We start from the raw sequence: 19,914 nt of genomic DNA on the forward strand, positions 1-19,914 counted from the left end.
CAGTTCAATCTCCAGGCAAAAGACTCAGGGAATCAAGGAAACCAGACTTGATCAATTAATTAATTAATTAATTAAACTCTGCAATTGATTTGTTATTTTTTTCCAAAATACGTAACTGCGGGCCCTGACTCTTGATCTGTTTTTCACTGTTGCATATATGCAGTATTAGCATGAAAGGTTGGTTTGTTGAAAGGTCAGTGCAGCTGCTTCTGACAGTAAATATATGACACAGAGATAGAGAAGGGAGAGAGATTTTGCCCAAGCACTGCAGTACAGTTATAACTGAGCAGAGATTGGGAAACAGGACTGGAGTAAACATCTGATAATCCAGTGGGAAATAGCCTGAGGGAAGTCTTTGTGCTGTGGTCAGAGACACAGCAGATACTGTATTTTATTGGGCTCATGGTGCCAGGGGAGGAAACAGCAGATGAGGCTTAAAAAAGGAATATGGACAGTTACACTGATCTGGCAGCAGCAATGGAGCAGGCAGCAGCTTTGGAGATCTGAGCACCCAGAGTTAAATTTTGGTGGTGGGGGATTATTGCTGGATTGTTGTTTACACTACTGGGAAAATTGGCAGTTAAGTCAATAAAGGACACTTAATGTTTTATGTGCTAGTGGGAGGCAGAGGCTGCCTGGCACTGATAAATAATTTTTTTCTCAGTACATGAAAACTTTTATAATTAAACTTATGGGATCATTTTCAAAAACGCTGGTTAGAAGATTGTGGAGTTTTACCAATCAGCTGGACCACTGGGTGAGCCTACCGGGTTCTAAACATTTCTGCCGTAGCTTACTCACCAATCTTTTCTTGTAGTCATCTCCAGTGCTCTTATCCTGTTATGGTTCGATATTTTCTAAAGCGGTGTAATTGCTTCTGTTCAGGTACGAATCTTGCCTATTGCCAGCTGAGAATAAGCCTCTAGAAATGTCCGTGCTGAAGAGAGTCAAAGAGCTGCTGGCTGAGGTGGATGCAAGGACTGCAGCTAAACACATCACCATGGTGGACTGCACGGTACGCACGTATGCACACACACACATAACTATATAGAGTTCACAGGCAAGCCCAAATGCATAGACATGCACAACATGTAATTAAATACACATTCACACAAGCTAACTCGCACGATCACATATTATGTAGAAAAACATGAATGTAAGCAGATAGATGTATTCACACGCTGAAAAAATCTTGCACACACACGTGTGCAATCTTTAACTCTTGCAGGTTGCTAGAATATTGGGTGTAACCTCAGAGATGCAAAGGATGATGGGATTGTCCTCAGGGTTGGAGTTATTGACACTTCCACATGGACACCAGCTGAGACTCGACCTACTTGAGAGGTACAAAAATCCTTTTTTCCCCCAGTGGCTTTTTTTATGCATTACACAGCAACATCTCCATCCATCCAGCTATTGATTATCTTTGCTCTGTGTTCTTTTCTTTCCCGTTATCGCTCACGATTTAAAACATGTTTAGTCAGCTTGTGTTCCACCTCTTTCTGCACCTCTGATTTGTCTAAAATGTTCAATAAACCTTTTGTAAAATTACCTTTTAATAAATGGTATGGTCATATTTCCTCAGGTTCTACACCATGTCTATCATGATTGCAGTGGACCTGCTCGGCTGTACAGGTAGCACAGAGGAGAGGGCAGCCCTGCTCCATAAGACCATCCAATTAGCAGCAGAGCTGAAAAGCAACATGGGCAACATGTTTGGCTTTGCTGCAGTAATGAGAGCCCTGGAACTGCCACAGGTGGGAGTGATACAGATGAAAGTCACCATCATTACAATGTTTCATGTTTTTATCAAATCGTTTAACCAAAGTTCTTGTTATATCACTCGTTCTTTTCAGATTTCCCGACTGGAGCAGACGTGGGTGACGTTACGGCAGAGACACACAGAGGGCGCTATTCTATATGAGAAGAAGCTCAAACCTTTCATGAAGAACATAAATGATGGCAAAGGTGAGATCCCAGTTCACATAGAAAGTACTGGGCATATGTTCGCATTTGTTTCATATGAAAACATGCCCATGTTAATTTATTTATAATTGAAAATTCTACTTGCCTACAGAGTCTAGTGTCCTGTCAAACACGTCCTTCCCACACATTATTCCCATCCTGTCCTTATTGGAGCGAGGTGTTGCTCTTGGGGAGACGCTGGAACCGTGGGAAAGTGCAGAGGTAGGAGTCGACGTGGTCATGTACCACTTAGAGGCAGCTCGTACCATCGCCCATCATGGGGGAATCTACAGAACCAACGCTGAGACAAAACTTCAGGGTGAGGCCAAAAGTTTGCTACAGATCCTCTTGTTTTATTTTGTTAGTCATTACATTTTACATCTCAGCTGTCATTGGATTATTTTTAAAAATTATAACTGTGTTCAGAATCAGTCTCAAATGTCACTGATTTAATTGTGTGTGGTTACCATGTTGACTGTATTGATTCCCAAAACCTCCCCATTAGTTTTAAGTTTAAGGCCATTACCGTTTTATTGAACTGTTTGTCAATAGCTATCAGTTCACATCTCTGTTTATCTAGATATTGATCACCATGACCTCACTTGAAATTGGGATACTTACTTCACACAGATGTTGAAATTGTTTGAGCTGAAGACCTTTATGTTCAAAGTGTACATTTAGTGCATATATATGGTGAAGTACTGGAATTATTTAATTGAGCCCTGGGGAGGAATTCCTGATAGCTTCATATTTCCATGATTATTATGCTTATTATACACAAATTTATCATTTTGATTATTTTAATGTCATGGCAATTTTTCAATGCCAATCTATCAGCATTTATTTCTATTTCACCATAATTATTATGATGCTTCATCATTCCTCTTCATCATGTGCCTTTCTCTTCTGTCCAGGATTCCAGGAGCGAGCAGAAATAAAAGAGATCTTCCAGACGGAGTTTCAGATGCGTCTCCTGTGGGGCAGCCGTGGCTCTGAGGGCAGCCAGTTAGAGCGTTATGAGAAGTTCGACAAGGTCCTCACCGCCCTGTCACACAAGCTAGAGGCTCCTGTGCGTCACAGTGAACTATAGCAACTGCCTCAACACAAACCATCTTTAAACAACTGCACTCACCACTCATAGTGGTATGGTCTTATTTTGAAACGCAAGGATTATGTGGAAGAGTCCGGCGTGAACACTGGGAAGGGTGAGAGTAAATGAAGAGGCAGCTAAAAGAGCATGTGCAGGGAGAAGTAGGGATACAGAACAGAGGTTTAGTCACTTATGACATGTGTTGCACTCACTGTGGACTCCAACTATGGCATGGAGTGCTTTCTGTTCCTCCTTTAGGACTTCCTTACTTAGCGCTAACATATTTAAATGGCAACAGAAAGAAGAGACATGTAAATTGGAAAAGAGAACAGTAACAGTGTACTGCGTTCCCCTGAGGGCCAAACTGAGCTGTAGAGTTTGGCTTTGCTCAACAAAACAGACACTCTCCTCTTTCAAACAACTGTAACGCAGCATAGCAGAAAAGACAATAACTTGCATAGGAAGTAAATAAGGTGTGTGTGTGTGTGGGGGGGGGGGGGGATATGAATGTTCACATTCCTTAATTTTGTGTCATTAATGTTTCATGTGTTTTTTTGTCTTATTTATTTTTTACAATGAAAAGATACCAGATCATTATACAAATTGCTGATCATTATACAAACCCATGAGAATCTCTCATTGCTCACCCTGCAGGAACCAAGTTCATAAAGCATTCTTTAATGAGTATCACGCATTCCCATTGAACCCCATTAAAAATGATCGGGGAAACATTAATCATCTATCAAAAATGAAAGCATTTGTAATGCAGCCACTTCAGTATGAGGGCCGTGTGAGTTGTTAGAAACATTAAGACGTCAAAGTAAACCTCCCTCTGTTTTAAATGTTTGACTCATACATTTGATATTGTATGTCTTGTGCACAAAATGTAGCTAAAAACAAGCATGAGGCTAAGGAAAGTGGGATGTATACTCATTAAATCTAGTTAAAGCAATGTTTCACTTTGTATAGAGACATTTATGAACATGCTATGGTATGACTTCAATAATTTTGAGCTGCAGTTGTAAATTTATAAATTTACCGAAATAATTAATGGGTGATGCATGCAGCTATTAATGTACCAAGTCAAATGTTGCTTTAAACTAATTTAAATATAAATAAAGAATTGTCAAACTTGAGAAATATACACGAGTTAGTAAAGATACTTCATGTCTTTGGATGGTCCGTAATGATACTTGACAGATCAGGAAAACTGAACATAATTTTCATCTTTACGTCTTTTTTCAGTATAAAATTAAACTTCCTAAACCTGTGGACACATACAGACCAGCTACAGACATGTTTCTTTGGTTGTATAGTTTGAATTTAAATTTCAGCATTAGAGCTGAAATGATATGAGTAATTTTATTGAGATTAGATTTTGTTTGACTGTTCAATGTTAAATCGTTGCTCTATGTTAAGTATGTTGGCCTGAGAGGGCTGCAGCAAACTCTCAGTGCTATGCAATCATTTTAAGCCAAGGGCTGAGGCCTATTCCGAATATTTTCCCCCCCAACAGAACCTTTTTAAAATGTCTATCCATAATATCATACATAAATCTACTGTTGTGCAACAGGGGGTGGACTTTAACCCCCCTTAAATACATACTCACAGTGGAAAACATATTGTTTGTGATTTGAGACCAAGAGGATGCCTGCTTGTTTAGGTTTGATATTTGACCATGAAATAAGTTTTTATTTGTCTTTTGTTGAACACTGTACAGGAACGCTCCAACAGGACTCTCTAAGATGAGCTTGAAAAGCAAAATGACAAAAAATGGTTAAGGGTGATCTCATGTTTTTTTTACGTACTGTACAGAGCAATTCACTTTTTTTCAAAATAAAATATTTGCTTGTGTCAAAGAGTCTGATTCTTTGTTTAGACAAAAATAATACATACACTGTTGCCCAAAAAGTTGGAATAAAATATTTTTTACCTCATGAAAGTATTGTGACAATGTATTTTTTTCTTGATAGATAAGGTTTATGTCTTCTCAAAACATTATTTATCAATCTCTTCCAAACATATCACAGTGAAAATTAAATCACAATTAACCTTTGCAAAAAAGAGGAATGTGTCTGAAAACCAAATTATTCTAACTTTATGGGCAATAGTGTATATACTGATGCTGTAGTTAGGAGTGTGTAATGAAAACCAACCAACAAAGTGCTGACACTGTAGCCAAAGCCTCATACAGGTTATTCCTCTGTGCCAAAAGTTATTGTGGCACATCGGTGAACAACAAAGTTACACTCTGTGCGATATTCCTTCACAGATACTGTAGTGTATTTAAAATGTATCCTACAGTTGGTGCAAAAAATGCCAACATCTTCATCCCCATTGATAAATTAATAAAAAATGAACTTTATTTCATTTTGGAAATAGGAGAATTTTTTCTGGCAAATTGTGCATTAAATATTATGTTGATGAAAAAAATCTTTGTTTCACTCTTTTTGGCATTTTCAAATAATGATGCAAACTTTTGCATCCAACTGTACGTATACATATTTTCTGATATTATTCTAACTAAAACAGCAAATTGTGAATAAGGTTAGTCATTTATATGTTTACTAATTTACTTACTATCAATTGTATTTGATAAAAGTCTGCAACTAATGTATATTTCTTTATCAGTTATCCGCTTCTATATTGATTACTGTTTGGTCTATAAAATACTACACGATAATTAAAAAAACGTTATTTTTATAGGCCAAGCTAATATCTTGTTTTGACCCCCCATACTCTCTATACTCCTAAACTGCAAGTAAAGGCCTGCAGAGTCTTACGGAATAGCTAGCGTCTTGCATTATACACTGGCAGCCACTAGAGGACAGCACTTTACTGTCAAAACCCAGCGGACACTATATGGAGTTTACAGCTCCTCATCTTTCCATTTGCAGGCATGAGCATCCAGGTTCTAGGTCCAGTTTAGGTGGCTGGCAAAACAGTACTTCCTGAGTTTCAGTGGTTTCTGGAGTTCCTCCAATTGGAAGAGCAGCCTTACTACTCCACATGTCTTGGATCCCGCAGCCACCTGGGCAGTTTCTTAGTGTTTTTATCGTTTGTTATGCACAAAAATCTGCACGTATATAAGTCCTGTTTGACTGAAAATGCACAATGTGAAATGCACTGAGCATGCATTTTTGTGTGAATCATCACACATTGTTTTGCAGACAAACCCATGGTGATGGCAGTGGGTGGGAGAAAAAGACAGATGGACTGTGTGTGTGTGTGTGTGTGTGTGTGTGTGTGTGTGTGTGTGTGTGTGTGTGTGTTAGTGCGTTTGTGTGTGTCTGTGTGTGTTTGTGTGTGCATCAACATGTGTGTCAACACAGATGTTGCAGGAACACTGCTGTTGCTCTATCTTTAAACAGCTTTGGTGACGGAAAATAAAAAAACAGAGCAGAATAGAAACAGAACAACACCCCATAATCTGCTACTATAGAAAATAATCATTCGCTCTGCTCTTTGTCTCCACTTTCCATACAGTTCCATAGGCGTAACATGTTATGGATGTAATCTCTAAGAGGATTCTCTCTGCTTGGTATCATGGTACATGTTAATTTCAGCTCTTTATGTTCCTTATTGAAACAGACCCAAGATCTCCCAGGCCTGCCTGCCTGCCTGCCTGCCTGCCTGCCTGCCTGCCTGCCTGCATGCCTGCGTGCCTGCCAGTCACCCAACCATCATCAATTCACCCCTAATCTCTCCCCCCAGTTCTTTTATAGCTAATCCATTGTGTTGGTCATTGTCATCTGATCATGTGTGACCTTGGCTGCTCTATAGCTGGTGCTTGGCACCTTACTGTTGACTTTTGATGTCCATCTACTGGAAGATATTGGTGGTGAGAAGAACTGTCATAAAGGCAGGAATAGATATTTCTATGATAATGAGATTTCTTACTCTAAGGTGTCTCTGAGAACAGTGATAGGCCACTAAATGATAAATAAAAAGTTGACTACTACTCTGATTACTTTAAAACAATATAATAATAATAATGTTATAAAAATGTTTTAAATTATTAAATTTAAGGGATCTCAATTTGAGTGCGTACAGACCAGTAACATTTTAATTTAAAGAGCATATGAATAGTTTTTATCCGGGTATGGTGTTTTTAGATTATCATTAGCATTATGAAGATTAGACTGAGTTACGATTTCAGCCAGCAGCTGACACACACTTCAAGTGAAATTATGTTTAAGATTTACACCTAAAAGTCATACCAAATATAAATATTTCAACTATGCACTGAATTGAATTTTAAATGTTGTGCCATTTCATTGTGTATCCTTTATGGGGTCTTCCTTCTGTGCATCCTTTCATTCTTTAAATAGCAAGCCAATGTAGATGTAACTTTTCACCATTTCAGTCAGCTACTCTTTATAATTTAAGATCATGTTTTTACTTGAAAACACATTTTAAAATAAACACAGTCATTAAGAATTTTCCTAAATCACATACTGGACTGTTACTAAGATAGTTTTTTGTTACTGTATGCTCAAATAAAAAAAGCAGTGTTAAAACAACATTATGTACCATCTATGCCAGTGCATGAACCTCAAGGCAGTTTAGCAAATGTGATGTTTTGATGACATGATCATTCCTAGAAAATTCACTCCTTAACTATAAAACTTAGAGCCATAAAAATCTCACCCACATGCCATCTTCAGCCTCTTTGCCTCACTCTGAACTCACCCCTTGGCTGTTTTCCCCTGTGAGAAAATACCTGATCCCAGCTTGGACAAAAGAGTGCAACTAATGACTTTTCTCATTATGTAATCTTTATGTTTCAAAACATATAGCGCTGCTTCTACCATCAGGGAGGTCCATCATTTTCCCGCCTGCCTCCTCACCCATGCCTCACATTTGTCTCACCCCTGCCAGACCTCTGGTCGATCTGTCTATCTGCTCCTGCACTGACTCCTCATTAACACATGAATAAGGACAGGGAAGGGCCTGCTAAGGCTTGGACGCTAACAGAAGGCAGTGGATTTGCAATTCAAACCTCTGACTGACCTCCTCCAACCCCCATCTCTTCCTCCCAGCCTTGTATACTGGGACTGGAACTGTCACCAGTATGATTGAGGATGTATGTAAAGAGGAAGAAAGGGATAGAGAGAGACAGATGTGCATTCACACACTCATGTCATGCTTCCGCAGACTTTCATATTGACAGGCACAATGCAAGTACATGGAGACATGCATATGCATATAAAGAGAGGGTATGTCTAATAAAGAGCTTTGTAATTTTCCAATATAATGATTTTCCAAAATAAAGTCAAGTTCAACTGAATCTTGGTTTATATGCGGAGGCACCACAGTAGCACAAGAATGTGGCTTAGAAACAAGTGCATCAGATAATTTCTGTCTTACCAGCAAAGGTCTAAAAAAGCTTAAATGAGCATGGTGATTAAAACCAAAGTGTTTTCCATTTCCCTATACTACATCAGATAGATAGCAACAAACAACAAGACACAGTCACAAGTCAAAGAGGACTGTGCAATGCGATTTTCCATGTTCTGTCTTTGTCTCGATTGTGAATTATTCTAAACATTGTGCCCCATGCTTCCTGTTGTTGACAGCAATTTAATTTTTAATTGGAACACTAGAGAGAGGCGAGAGAACGACAGGTGAAAATGAAAACGCCAAATAGCTTTTATTTTGTTCACCGTCGGAATGCGTCACTTCCGACTTTCCTCTTTCCACCACTTCCTGCATGTGTCAACAACATGGCAGCCCCCACAGTGATTCACCTGGAGTTTGGGTAGGCGAATTTAAATCTATAAATTATTTTAGCTTCTTGTCGTGTCCCGACATCCTTTGCGCTGAAACATGACACCTACTTATTGCTTTACTCTTTTATTTTTGTTGGTTAGTCTTAGTTTATCTGAAAGAGCTCAAATACATGTGTAAACAGCTAGCTGCCTGTTGGTCTTGGGTTTGTTTATGAAATATTCACCACTGGGTAATCGCGTCTACTCTCTACACGGTGGACATTAGAAGGATATTATGTGCTAGGTTGAAACATTTACCGTATAAAAAGAGGGACACTGTCATATGAGCAGCGCTGGAACTGTCTGACCTGAATTTTAAACAGCTTATCATTCAGTTTCTGGTTCCTGTGCAACTCAGCCAGAGGTGTCTGCTACACATTTGAAAGTAAATGCACGTGATGGTGTCAGGACAGAATGTCTTTTGACAGTCATAGAGCAACTTGGAAACAAGTGGAACTAGAAAAAACATATGTATAAAGAAAATGTATGGTGATTGCTTCAGCGCTGAAAGGATTTTCCAGGCAAAGGTTAAAAAGGTAAAAAAGAAGAAAAATGCTTTTGCTAAAATAGCTGAAACCTTTTACTATAAAAAATGTGAAACATTTTGAAAAAAGTAGAAAATAAGCAGAATTGAAAGTTAACTGTTTTGCCTCGAGGAGATGAAACATGAAATAGTAGCATGAAAATCAAGTCAAACACCTGAAGAAAAGTAGAATTTATAAACTACTATGACCATTTCAAAATATCATATAAAATATATAAAATCATATATAAAATATCATATATCAATATCATATCAAGTTGAAATCTCAGTAGGTCTCAGATACAGTATAGTATCAGACATAAACTGTTTCTGCTGAAATATTTGAAATGAAATCTCGCTTCCTTATATACTGTTTAGGCAAACTTCAAAGCCAGTTAGCCCTAAAAAAACTCAAAGGCAAAATTTTTAAGGCAATATGTGTCATTTATATTTTAAAAAAAAAGTAAAAAGTAGCTAGGCTCCAAAAATGTACAGAAGTAATAATAATAATAATAATAATGATTAGAATAACATAACACAGTACATAATATTAAAGGATAGCAGACAAGAACCAACTAGCTTCATATTAAAAGGGCAAACACTTCCAACTAGGGCCTAGTTTCCAGTTCTATAGCTTTCTGGATATATGGCCTGTGGACCTGAGACTTTTTTTACAGAAATGAGAACTTGGCATAGATTTGATTATGATATGAAAACTAACTTACTGGGCCACATCTCTGCTTCAAAGACTAGATTTAAAAAGTAAATGAAAGGGAGCTGTAAAATCTTGGGCAGTCCCCAACCTGGGAACTATGTAAAAATGCTCAATACTCAATTCATTATAGTTTTCTTGTGAAAATGTTAATGAATAAATTGATCGGACTGAAGAATCGAATCAAAGTTGCATCACAATTAAAGAACAACTACATTGCTTCATACAACTATAGATATTAAAGCAGTAGATACACTAGTGTACAGTAAATGACAGCAGACTTACAAAGACTTTGTACTTGCCTCAAAGGACAAAAAGACTCTTTCTTTGCACTCATGTGACTCACACCTGTCTGGGGAGCAGCAGCATGGACATCCAAACTAAATTAAACCGAAGGTTTAATTCAAAACACAGCCTTCCTTAACCCACATACGTGCAAAGATCCTTTCTGCCTGTCTGGACAGACTACCCCAGAGCACAGCTAATGGAAACAAGGGATAAATGGGTTCATCCTTCAACTTTTCTAGGCCACTTAAATTCATGTGTTTTGTTAAATGTTGTCTGTAAAAATGTTTATATCTTGATGGATGAGACAGAAGAATCCATGGACTACTTTTGAGTTCTTTTGCCAATATCCAAAGAGAAGGACTGAATGATTACTGTAAGGCTTGAATTAGAATTGTATGGTGTATGAAGACTGATGAGGAATCCTAACAAAGACACTTTATCTATCTGGACCTTTGTTTTTGTAGAGGAGGAGCAGAGTTGCTTTTCAATGGCATGAAGGAACATCATGTGACTCTCCCAAGCCAGTCAGAACCTTGTAAGTATCGCCTGTAACCTTTGTTTGTGTTAAAAATGGGACTTTAAAATTTCTTTTATTGACACTGATATCATATAACATGTACAGAAATTGAAGAAAATTGAGGAAAGAGTAGGCAAAGATTATTATTTTTTTTTTTCTGAGATCATTTCAGTGTAGTTGGCTCCTCTCTGAATTCAAAAAAGCTTTAGGCCTTGACTTTATTTGCCAAGCAATTCAGGTGTATAACCCAGCTCAGGTCTTGGTTTAAAGGGGAACAATGTGGGTTGTAAATTGCAGTTGCCTTCTGGTTAAAATGTGTTTTCATTTTTTAGCCCATACACAGCAAAATGTGATACACTGGGTACAGAGGTGGTAAAGGTACACAAACTCAATACTTAAGTAAAAGTGCAAGTATTGGCCTAAAACATTCCACTTTAAATCTTTTACTCAGATAAAAGTAATAAGCAGGTTATTTACATGTTACTATATAAGTATAAAAGTAACAGTACTGCACTAAAAAAAAAATATTTTAAACAAAACAAATTATGGTAATTATGGCAAATCGTACAGTTAGATAAAAAAAAAAAAAAGGGTCCCTGTTGGTAAAAGTAGAGTTGAATTTAACCACTTTATGAACTAACAAGTGGTTTATCAATAATGATACAACAGCATTTATTCATATTTGTATAGAAACATATTTTATATTGAAACCACATAGGCATGTTGATGTTGTGGCTGATCGGTGTATCGGAGCAGGACGTCTTTGGCATTTAAATTAACAAGGGGTCTTCATACATGGTGCTGATGTTACCAGGACGACAAAAACACAAAAGTTGACCAGAAACGGGAATGTCAGCTAGATATGACCTTGCTGCACCAGGCGAAGTGTGTGTGTGTGTGTGTGTGTGTGTGTGTGTGTGTGTCTGTGTGTGTGTCTGTGTGTGTGTGTGTGTCTCTGTCTGTGTCTGTGTACCAAGCTCATGATCTAATCATCACAGGAGCACAGTTGTTTTGATGTAACATTTCCTACCTCTGTTTGCTTATTGGGATCCTAAGTCTGGACTGAATGTGTGTATTCGGCCGGTTTGCTGATCCTGAAAATGGTGCTCCGAACTAGTTACACTTTACACATCTGTGTGTGTGTGTGTGTGTGTGTCTGTATGAGTACAGAGGGGGTGCGGTAAAGGCACATATAATTGGATCTGAATCCTTCGTATTTCTCTTTGACCTCAGCCGGTGATTGATGACCCTCGACTGAAAGACCCCACCCCCGCTCTTTCTGACTCTCTCTTTTTAACACAAACACACACACACACACAGGTCTAAGGATCACACAGTTTTTGCCCCTCGCATCATCTCAAAGATGGATAGCTTGCCCCAACCCCCTCACATGACCATCAAAATCGCAGGAAGACAGAAAATTTGGGGTGTAAAAGGGGGAAAACTGCATGTACAAAAGGAAAGCAGGCACGGTTTTAAATCAGCATCAAAATGGCGCCTTTTCGCTCCCCTCCCTCCATGTCTGCTTTTCCACCCACGCAACGCTGCTATCCCAAGATGCATTAGGAGCCTGTGACGCATTTTCCCATTTCTCATGTCTGTTTGTTCCTTCATTTTCTTTTTCCCTCCACCTGGGCCACGAAGCGCTATCAAAAGGCTTTAATTCAAAGTCTGTTCATGTTAGTGGCCTGCCATTTCATAGGTTCTTTACATTTTCATTCTTTTTTGATACATTTCCTCTGAATACCCTGGATCTTTGTGAATGATAATATTTTCACAGTTTAAATGTGTAACATTTTACAGGAAAGCCACTAACAGGGCAGCGCTGGATGAGCTTAATTGATGAAAATTCGAATGGTGAATGACTGAAAGCAGTCAATGCATTTTCTATGTGTTGGTGTGTTTTGCAGATAAGGCAAAAGATGGAAATCGGTGAAGGAGGGAAAGAAGGGTGAGAGCGGGTTTTACTAGAGAATGAGATGTATAGAGACTATGTGTGGCTGTGGGAGAGAGAGAGATAAATGAAAAAGCAAGTGGGTGAGAGGATGAAAGAGTAAGGGGTAATGGTGGAGAAAAATACCAATATTTGAAAGCACAGAAAGAACAAAGAAGGGAGTCACCGCAAAGAAGAAGTTATGACTGATGTAGTGATTAATTCTGTTTTTAGCCCCGCAAAGGTACAGGTCAATATTCACTACCTAGTGTTGTCTGTCTGTGTGTTTGTTTTTGTGTGTATGTTGCTGCAAAGGGAAACGTTTGTTTTTATATGGAGGCCTATAATTGCAGAGGACTAACACTATCATTATAGTACTGAGCTGGCTGACAGCACTGCAATTAACCTGAACACCACGCGCTCAGGCTTGAAAACACGTGCCGAAATGCACACGCTCACACTCCTTATTCATTACATATCACCAACACAGTCTACTGTCTTCACAGCCTCAAGGGCACGTCAAGTGTTTCGAGAAATTCCTTTTGGTTTTGTTTTTTTAGAATTTGTTTATTGTCACAGCAAGTGGGCCTTGTAAATTTCTTATATATCTGTATGAAATCTTTTTATATTTCATTTCATTTTATTTCGTGTTTGTTTTGCGATCAGTGTCAGTTGATTGACATCAGAGTACAGAATTACGTGTGTTTTAAGTAATTCAAAATCTAAATCTGAAAGATGAAAGTCAGATACAAGGATCCAGATTTAAAATTAGAAAACACCTCTATCAGTATAATTTCATAATCTAAAAATCTGGAAAAGCAGGTGTTCTAGTGAATTTAAAGGGGAATTCAGTCACCAGAATATCAAAATAAAGTTAGATGTTACTGTAAGCCAGCCTTCTGTGTGTGTGATAAAATGATTGAAAAACAAGACAGATCCACATTTGGCTCCACTGTAACAGTGCAACATTTGTAGGGTTTACTTGAGGTCGAAGCTGATGTCTTTGTATTGTGATATCAGCTCTGCTTTTGATCCAGCTGAACTCCTGAGTACCTGTGTGGTTTGACGCCTACCTGCTATGGCCTCACCACTCTCCTTACACCTGGCTCGAGATGACTCACTGTCGTCCTCTTACCCTCATATCTGCTCAATCTGTTGCTGCTCTTGTTTGTCTTGCTCTCCCTTAAGGTGTTTGTCCCTATTCTCTTCTATTTATTTACTTTTGTCTTGTAGAATGCCATACCTCATCTTTTCCCCTTTTTTTTCTGCTGCGTAAACTGCTGAGAGGCCATTACTGTTAATTTTGATTTTGTATGTGTGATACGACTACCAGCAATTACAATCCTCAATTAAAGTATTATCGTGAGTCACTAAGTGGACAGCTATGATCAACCAGGAAATGATTACAAGACAATATTCGATTTGTGTGTTGTTTTTATTGTGTTCCTCTGCTTTGTGGATTCACCATCATAACCCTTTTTTTCTGGATTTCTTTTGTAAGAAAACATGCGCAGGTTAACACACCAGATACTCAAAGGATCTTAAAACACCTTGAATCCTAATCTTAGTGATAGCCACAACTATAATATAATCATTGTTAGTTGTTTAGTAGGGATTTATCCTAAAACCTGTTATTGTCGTTTCCATTAAAGCTTTCAGACAGTTTTAGCGAAGCTCAATCTGTTGTTTAGGCAAGGTCAATCTGATTGTTCAAAAGGTCAGACTCAGAACATTCAGGCATCGCTGAAAAGCTGTGAATCTAATGTTTGACTCCAACAAAGAAAATGACTATTGTGAAACTGGTATATTTTTTATAATTGTTTTGTCCACAGTTGAAATTTTTCTCAACAAGCATGGAACTAAAGAGAAACATTACTGTATTTATGGTTTAATATCTAAGCATTATTTCAAAATGTCTGACTTAATATTTAGATTTTGTTTCTTTTTATTAACCAATGAAAAGTCACATGTCCAGCCTTTCATGTTCTTTGTTTTCCAGTGTGTTCATTTCCAGATTTTTATAAAAAAATCCTGTTTATTTTATTTCTTTCTGACCAAGGTAAATAGTGTCGCTCTTGGCCGTTGACATCAATTCAACCCTTCCCCCATTTCAATGTCTGCTTCCCCCCAAACATATACATACACTCATAAATATACATGCACACAGACACACACACCCACATATACGCTGCCTCGACCCGCCTGGTGTGTCTGTCGCGTCATATCGACCAGGGGGCTGGTACATGCACCTTGACCCTTAACCCCTAACCTTTGACCTGTGTTGTCTGTCTGTGTATGGGCTTTGTGTGTGTGTGTGTGTGTGTGTGTGTGTGTGTGTGTGTGTGTGTGTGTGTGTGTGTGTGTGTGTGTGTGTGTGTGTGTGTGTGTGTGCTTTCTAGGGGACATGAAGCAGCTGCTGGTCTGGATCCAACAGAACCTGCTAAAGGAACGGCCTGAACTCTTTGTCCAGGGAGACTCTGTGTGAGTGTGTGTGCACTTGACACACACTTGATCTGTGTACAACATAACCTTAAGGGACAGTGTCACTGGAACCAAATTTTACCTTTTAAAAAAATGACCCAAACATTCAGTCCACACTGCACAGTTTTCAATAGATTGAAAACGTCAAAGTAGATTGTGTGTCTTTTTGAAGCGTTTTCCTACAGCTTAAAACTGCTGAAATGCTGAAATAAAACAGTGCAGCCTCTAAGTTATAGGTTTCTGTGAGATGATTACCTCTGTGCAAGTGTGTGTGTGTGTGTGTGTGTGTGTGTGTGTGTGTGTGTGTGTGTGTGTCTCATGAGCTCACAGCAGTCTTATAGGACTGGCTGACTTTTACAGCTGCCTTTGTGCAGGACTATTTATAGCAGCACCTATGGTAAAAAAGCTGGGCTGCCTATAAAGACTATAGATTAGATGTGTGTATTTGTGTATACTTCACGTTGGCAGCACGTTCCTCCATTATCTTTTTAAAAGATCTATGGATGGTGATCACTTTGTAGTCTTTTTCCACCCATGTCCTTTTGTTCTTTCTTTGCCCTACGGTGTTCGTGTGTATGTGTGAGCGAGCGTGTACACGCTCGTGTAGGCACGTTTGTCCTCACAGGTTTCTCTCACATTGCCCTTTTTCGTTGGCATCACAGAGCATGTACGAGATGGATAGAAGCTTGTTTGAACAATATGATAGATATCAGTATCTGTTTCAGGCTTTCACAAAATAAATCCACATCTGTGAAGGAGGCTGCACCCAAAGGTGCCTCTTATTACCCTCCCCCATTATTCTCATTATCCACTTTGCGGGGATAGTAATATTTTTAAGATTCATGTGTATGTTATTTTTGGACCCCATTAATTTCTGATGACAGTTTGTTTTTCAACCACTTTATTTCTCTCTTTTTTGGGGGGGGGGCAGAAAACTATTTGGGAATCAAGGCTGCTTTTCCCATTTTTTACACATAGAGCAGTTTAAATTAATTCAATAGCAGAATAAGCATGACACTCTTATAAATACACACATGCAAAACCTTAAACTAATAAAGCAGATCAGATTTTACTAGGATGAATTTTTTTTTTAATTCTGTGAAAAAACAAGGGGGAACTTAATTTAATTTCCTGTTTTCTCTGGGTCACATTTAGTGATACATTATTTTGAAAGATGTGTTTTGTTGACTGAAAAGATTGAAGCTAAAACTGATTTTTACATAGTTTTTCTTGTTATTTTTAGTTGCACTAATCCGATATTTGTGTATTATTTACCATAGTTAGAAACTATTGAAATATTGGCAGATTTTTTTTCCAAAAAACCTAATTCAATCTCAAAATCGCAGTATTGTTTTTCTTCCCACCTTGAATATTTATTTATCTATCTTTTTGTGCATGTAGATGACACTTTCCCCTTAGTATATACACATTATTTGTGCTTGTTTGTGTGAACTTGTGTGTTTCTATGTTTCACAAATGTGTTTGTGCGTATACGTCTGTGTTACCTTTGGGAAATACGTCTGTCTGAAAATGCTGCATTTTCCCACAGGAGACCTGGAATTCTTGTGCTTATCAATGATGCAGACTGGGAGCTAATGGTGAGTAGTGGGAGTCATGTTCACTGTCAGATAGTGTGGACTGTCAAAACCTATTATTTTTACGTATGTTGTTTTTTTCTTAGAAAGCACCGTTACATTGATAAATCATCAGTGGTCGTGCATGCAGCGGCGTTCATATCTCCAGCTTACATGCATAGATCTCCACAACTATATAAAATGTTTTGTGAACATTTAAATCAGGAAGACTCTTTGTGCATGAGTGTGGAGGTTAGAGTATATCTTCACTGATACAGACTGTTCTGAGTCACCTAATGTTTCATGTGCAAGCAGCTGCAACACAGGATTGTCCTTGGGGTCTCATATCTGAACACATATTTACATGCACACACAGTCTAAACGCCTCAATTTGAATCCATTGATTTAATTACAGGACTCAGCACAAGACATAAATGAAATGAAAAGTTGGTCATTGATCAGATCGCAATGACAACACAGGAGCAGTACATGTTTGTGTTGGTAAACACTGATATTTCTCCTTTAACTTGTACAGATGTTTGAATATTGAATATGTTGTGTGTTTTCGGAAACCTTAGGGAGAGCTGGATTACCAACTGCAAGACCAAGACAATGTTGTGTTTATTTCTACTCTTCACGGAGGATAGAAAAAGAATGTAAACATATCCTTGACTTCTATGTAACATCCTTTCCCTGCACTCCTCTCTCACCCACGTCCCCACAACACGTCACCCACGCCGATGCTGTGAATGTGTCAACCTGCACCGTGACGACTGAAGTGACTGATGTTGGCTCAGGAGTGAGTGGAAATTCAAAGATAGCTATTGAGAATAATGTGGAAGCTGTGACACAGGAAATTTGTGGACATTTTGGTAAAGAGCTTTTGTTTTGTTTTATGTCAGACTGGATGAGCATAAATACCTGCTCCCAGTATGTCTTTGTGTCCTTTCAACCTGTCTTCTAGTGTGACTGTGAAACACAAAATGACTATCTGAGGGTCTAGAATTACTTTCTGCTTAGGAGAAAAAACTCTTCAACCCACACTATTTAGCATTTCTAAGCAAAATACCGTATTTATTTTATTTCTTTATATCTCACTGTTAGTTAGCTATATGACATTTTAATGTAATATATTTTACAACAATTAGAAATTTTCATTTGAAGGCATATTTTATATGATTACAGCTTTGTTATATATCTGTTATTCATTATGCATCAACAACCAGTTAAGGACACTTCATTGGTGGTCTTGTTGAAAAATACATTAATAAGTAAATACCAAATAGTATTTTCGAAAAAAAATAATGTTTTTATGGTGCTTATAAATGCTAAATGTGGGGAATTAACATGCAACAAAAGAATTTCTTTCCCCATTTTGGAAAATTAAAAAACATTTTCTTAACATCTCATTGCTTCTGAAATTTTCTTTAACGCAATTCAAAATTAAAAGTCAAACAAAAAATCGTGGGTGAATCTTTTTATACTTGTTATAAAGCCTGTCTAAAAATTTCGTATGATTACAAAAATATTATCAGATGCTTTTATTTTCTTTTTTAAATAGACCCCACTGGAGATTTTATGTTCTTTTACAATCCGCAATTACGAATTAAAAATAAAGATGAATTGGATAAATATAACATTTTAATAGAACAAATATTATTATATTTATGATATTTATTTTGTTGATTTATACAGCTGCATAAATAGCCTATATAATAGATGTCTTTTATTTTATTTGTGTATATAGGGTTATCGTTTTTCAAAACCATAATCTATTACGTATTTCTACTTTAGTCTCTCCCAGTGTCTGTGAACATGAAGCCCAATTTTAGCTGCAAGCATCCATACCAGCCTGTGCCGCACACAGAGGCCTGTAGCCAAACGCTTTTCTCAATTAGGATTTTACAGTACGCTTCGATAATTCCTGGTGATAACTTCTATCTGATCGATTTAAGCCCAGCTCTGTGATCACACTGCAGTTTTAGGCTGATTAGACGAGACTTTAGGGAGATTTTACCGTCCTGTAACCCCGCTCAGCTGGAATATTCATAACAGGGGAGGGGGAGATGTGTGGGGTGGAGGGGGTGTAAACTACAGGACCACTGCGGGAGGTCGAGGTCTAGCCTCCGGGCTGCCCTCCCCTGAACGCCTAGGGCGACCTAAAACCTTTTCTCGGTTGTGCAGTCCGATTTGCAACGGGAAACCGGCCGATAATGGCCGGTAGAAAGGAAATGCTAATGAGGCTGTGAGGGGGTTACAGGGGAAACTGTAGCAGCTTATGCAAGGCCTCTAGTTCATGTGTGGGTGCGTGTGTGTTTGAGAGAGAGGGTTTGGGGATTTTAAATGGCGCATTTTCAAATAATTGCGCCTTTTCTCATTATTCAGGCAAATATTACGATACAAATGATAACGTTTATGCAGTCTGTTGCTCATCTTAAAGTTTATAATCCAACGTTTGCATCTGCTTTAGTCCGCAAGTTTACACCCACATTTTATCCCCTTTCAGCTGCCACTGTTGTTTGTTTCATGCGCTGAGTTATTAACACAACAGAGTCCTGCAGGGTTTGGACTGTTACCTGGGCCTGGACAGTTTAGACTGTGCACAGGCTGCTCACTACATGGCTGACCGCTCAACAGGAAGAGCTGGTGTCAATGTGTGTGTCACACACACACACACACACACACACACACACACACACACACACACACACGTGTATCAATAAAAAGACACCAATAAAAAAAAGTACTAAACTAGGATTTTACATAATAGCTTTGATTTAGTCTTTTAAACAGGCTGATGTGGTTGTTCTCTAAAATTGTTCTCTATAAAACAGCAACTGCATTCTTGCATTAAGAAAATGTAGAATGTATTTAAACTAATTATGCCCAGTATTCTGACAAAATGAAACCAACATTAGACCAGTTTATGCACGTTCTCCTGTGATTTGCCATTATTAACTATAGTGACACCTGCCTGCTTGCTTTGAAGCAACCATGGTCCATTTTGCTCCCCATAGCATTTTGCCATTAGGCTCCCGTACTTTCCTGCAGTGGATCCAG

General features: G+C 38.2%; 2 protein-coding genes across 4 annotated transcripts in view; both read left to right on the forward strand.

Annotated features, from left to right (window-relative positions):
- Nucleotides 1-4,914, forward strand: part of sh2d3ca (SH2 domain containing 3Ca) — a 44,643-nt gene extending 39,729 nt beyond the window's left edge. For all 3 annotated transcript variants that reach the window (XM_067484107.1, XM_067484108.1, XM_067484109.1), the window contains 6 exons: nucleotides 886-1,015; nucleotides 1,229-1,344; nucleotides 1,586-1,757; nucleotides 1,857-1,968; nucleotides 2,078-2,284; nucleotides 2,880-4,914. In XM_067484107.1, the coding sequence (XP_067340208.1) occupies nucleotides 886-1,015; nucleotides 1,229-1,344; nucleotides 1,586-1,757; nucleotides 1,857-1,968; nucleotides 2,078-2,284; nucleotides 2,880-3,055 (913 nt within the window). In that variant the 3' untranslated portion in view covers nucleotides 3,056-4,914. The remainder of the gene's footprint in view (nucleotides 1-885; nucleotides 1,016-1,228; nucleotides 1,345-1,585; nucleotides 1,758-1,856; nucleotides 1,969-2,077; nucleotides 2,285-2,879) is intronic.
- Nucleotides 4,915-8,738: 3,824 nt separating this feature from the next.
- Nucleotides 8,739-18,261, forward strand: urm1 (ubiquitin related modifier 1). Its single transcript, XM_067484110.1, has 5 exons — nucleotides 8,739-8,816; nucleotides 10,814-10,884; nucleotides 15,199-15,280; nucleotides 16,830-16,878; nucleotides 17,433-18,261. The coding sequence occupies exons 1-5, from the start codon at nucleotides 8,782-8,784 to the stop codon at nucleotides 17,499-17,501; spliced, it is 306 nt and encodes a 101-aa protein (XP_067340211.1). The 5' UTR covers nucleotides 8,739-8,781; the 3' UTR covers nucleotides 17,502-18,261.
- The last annotated feature ends 1,653 nt before the right edge of the window (nucleotides 18,262-19,914 follow it).

This window comes from Channa argus, chromosome 18 (assembly GCF_033026475.1).
Source record: "Channa argus isolate prfri chromosome 18, Channa argus male v1.0, whole genome shotgun sequence".
Lineage (NCBI taxonomy): Eukaryota > Metazoa > Chordata > Actinopteri > Anabantiformes > Channidae > Channa > Channa argus.

Bases quoted from the DNA above. Each gene is read 5' to 3' on its own strand.
- urm1 (XM_067484110.1), top strand. From the start codon at position 8,782: ATGGCAGCCCCCACAGTGATTCACCTGGAGTTTGG. The intron at 8,817-10,813 runs GTAGGCGAATTT...TTGTTTTTGTAG, and splicing joins GTGATTCACCTGGAGTTTGG to AGGAGGAGCAGAGTTGCTTT. The intron at 16,879-17,432 runs GTGAGTAGTGGG...CGGAAACCTTAG, and splicing joins ATGCAGACTGGGAGCTAATG to GGAGAGCTGGATTACCAACT.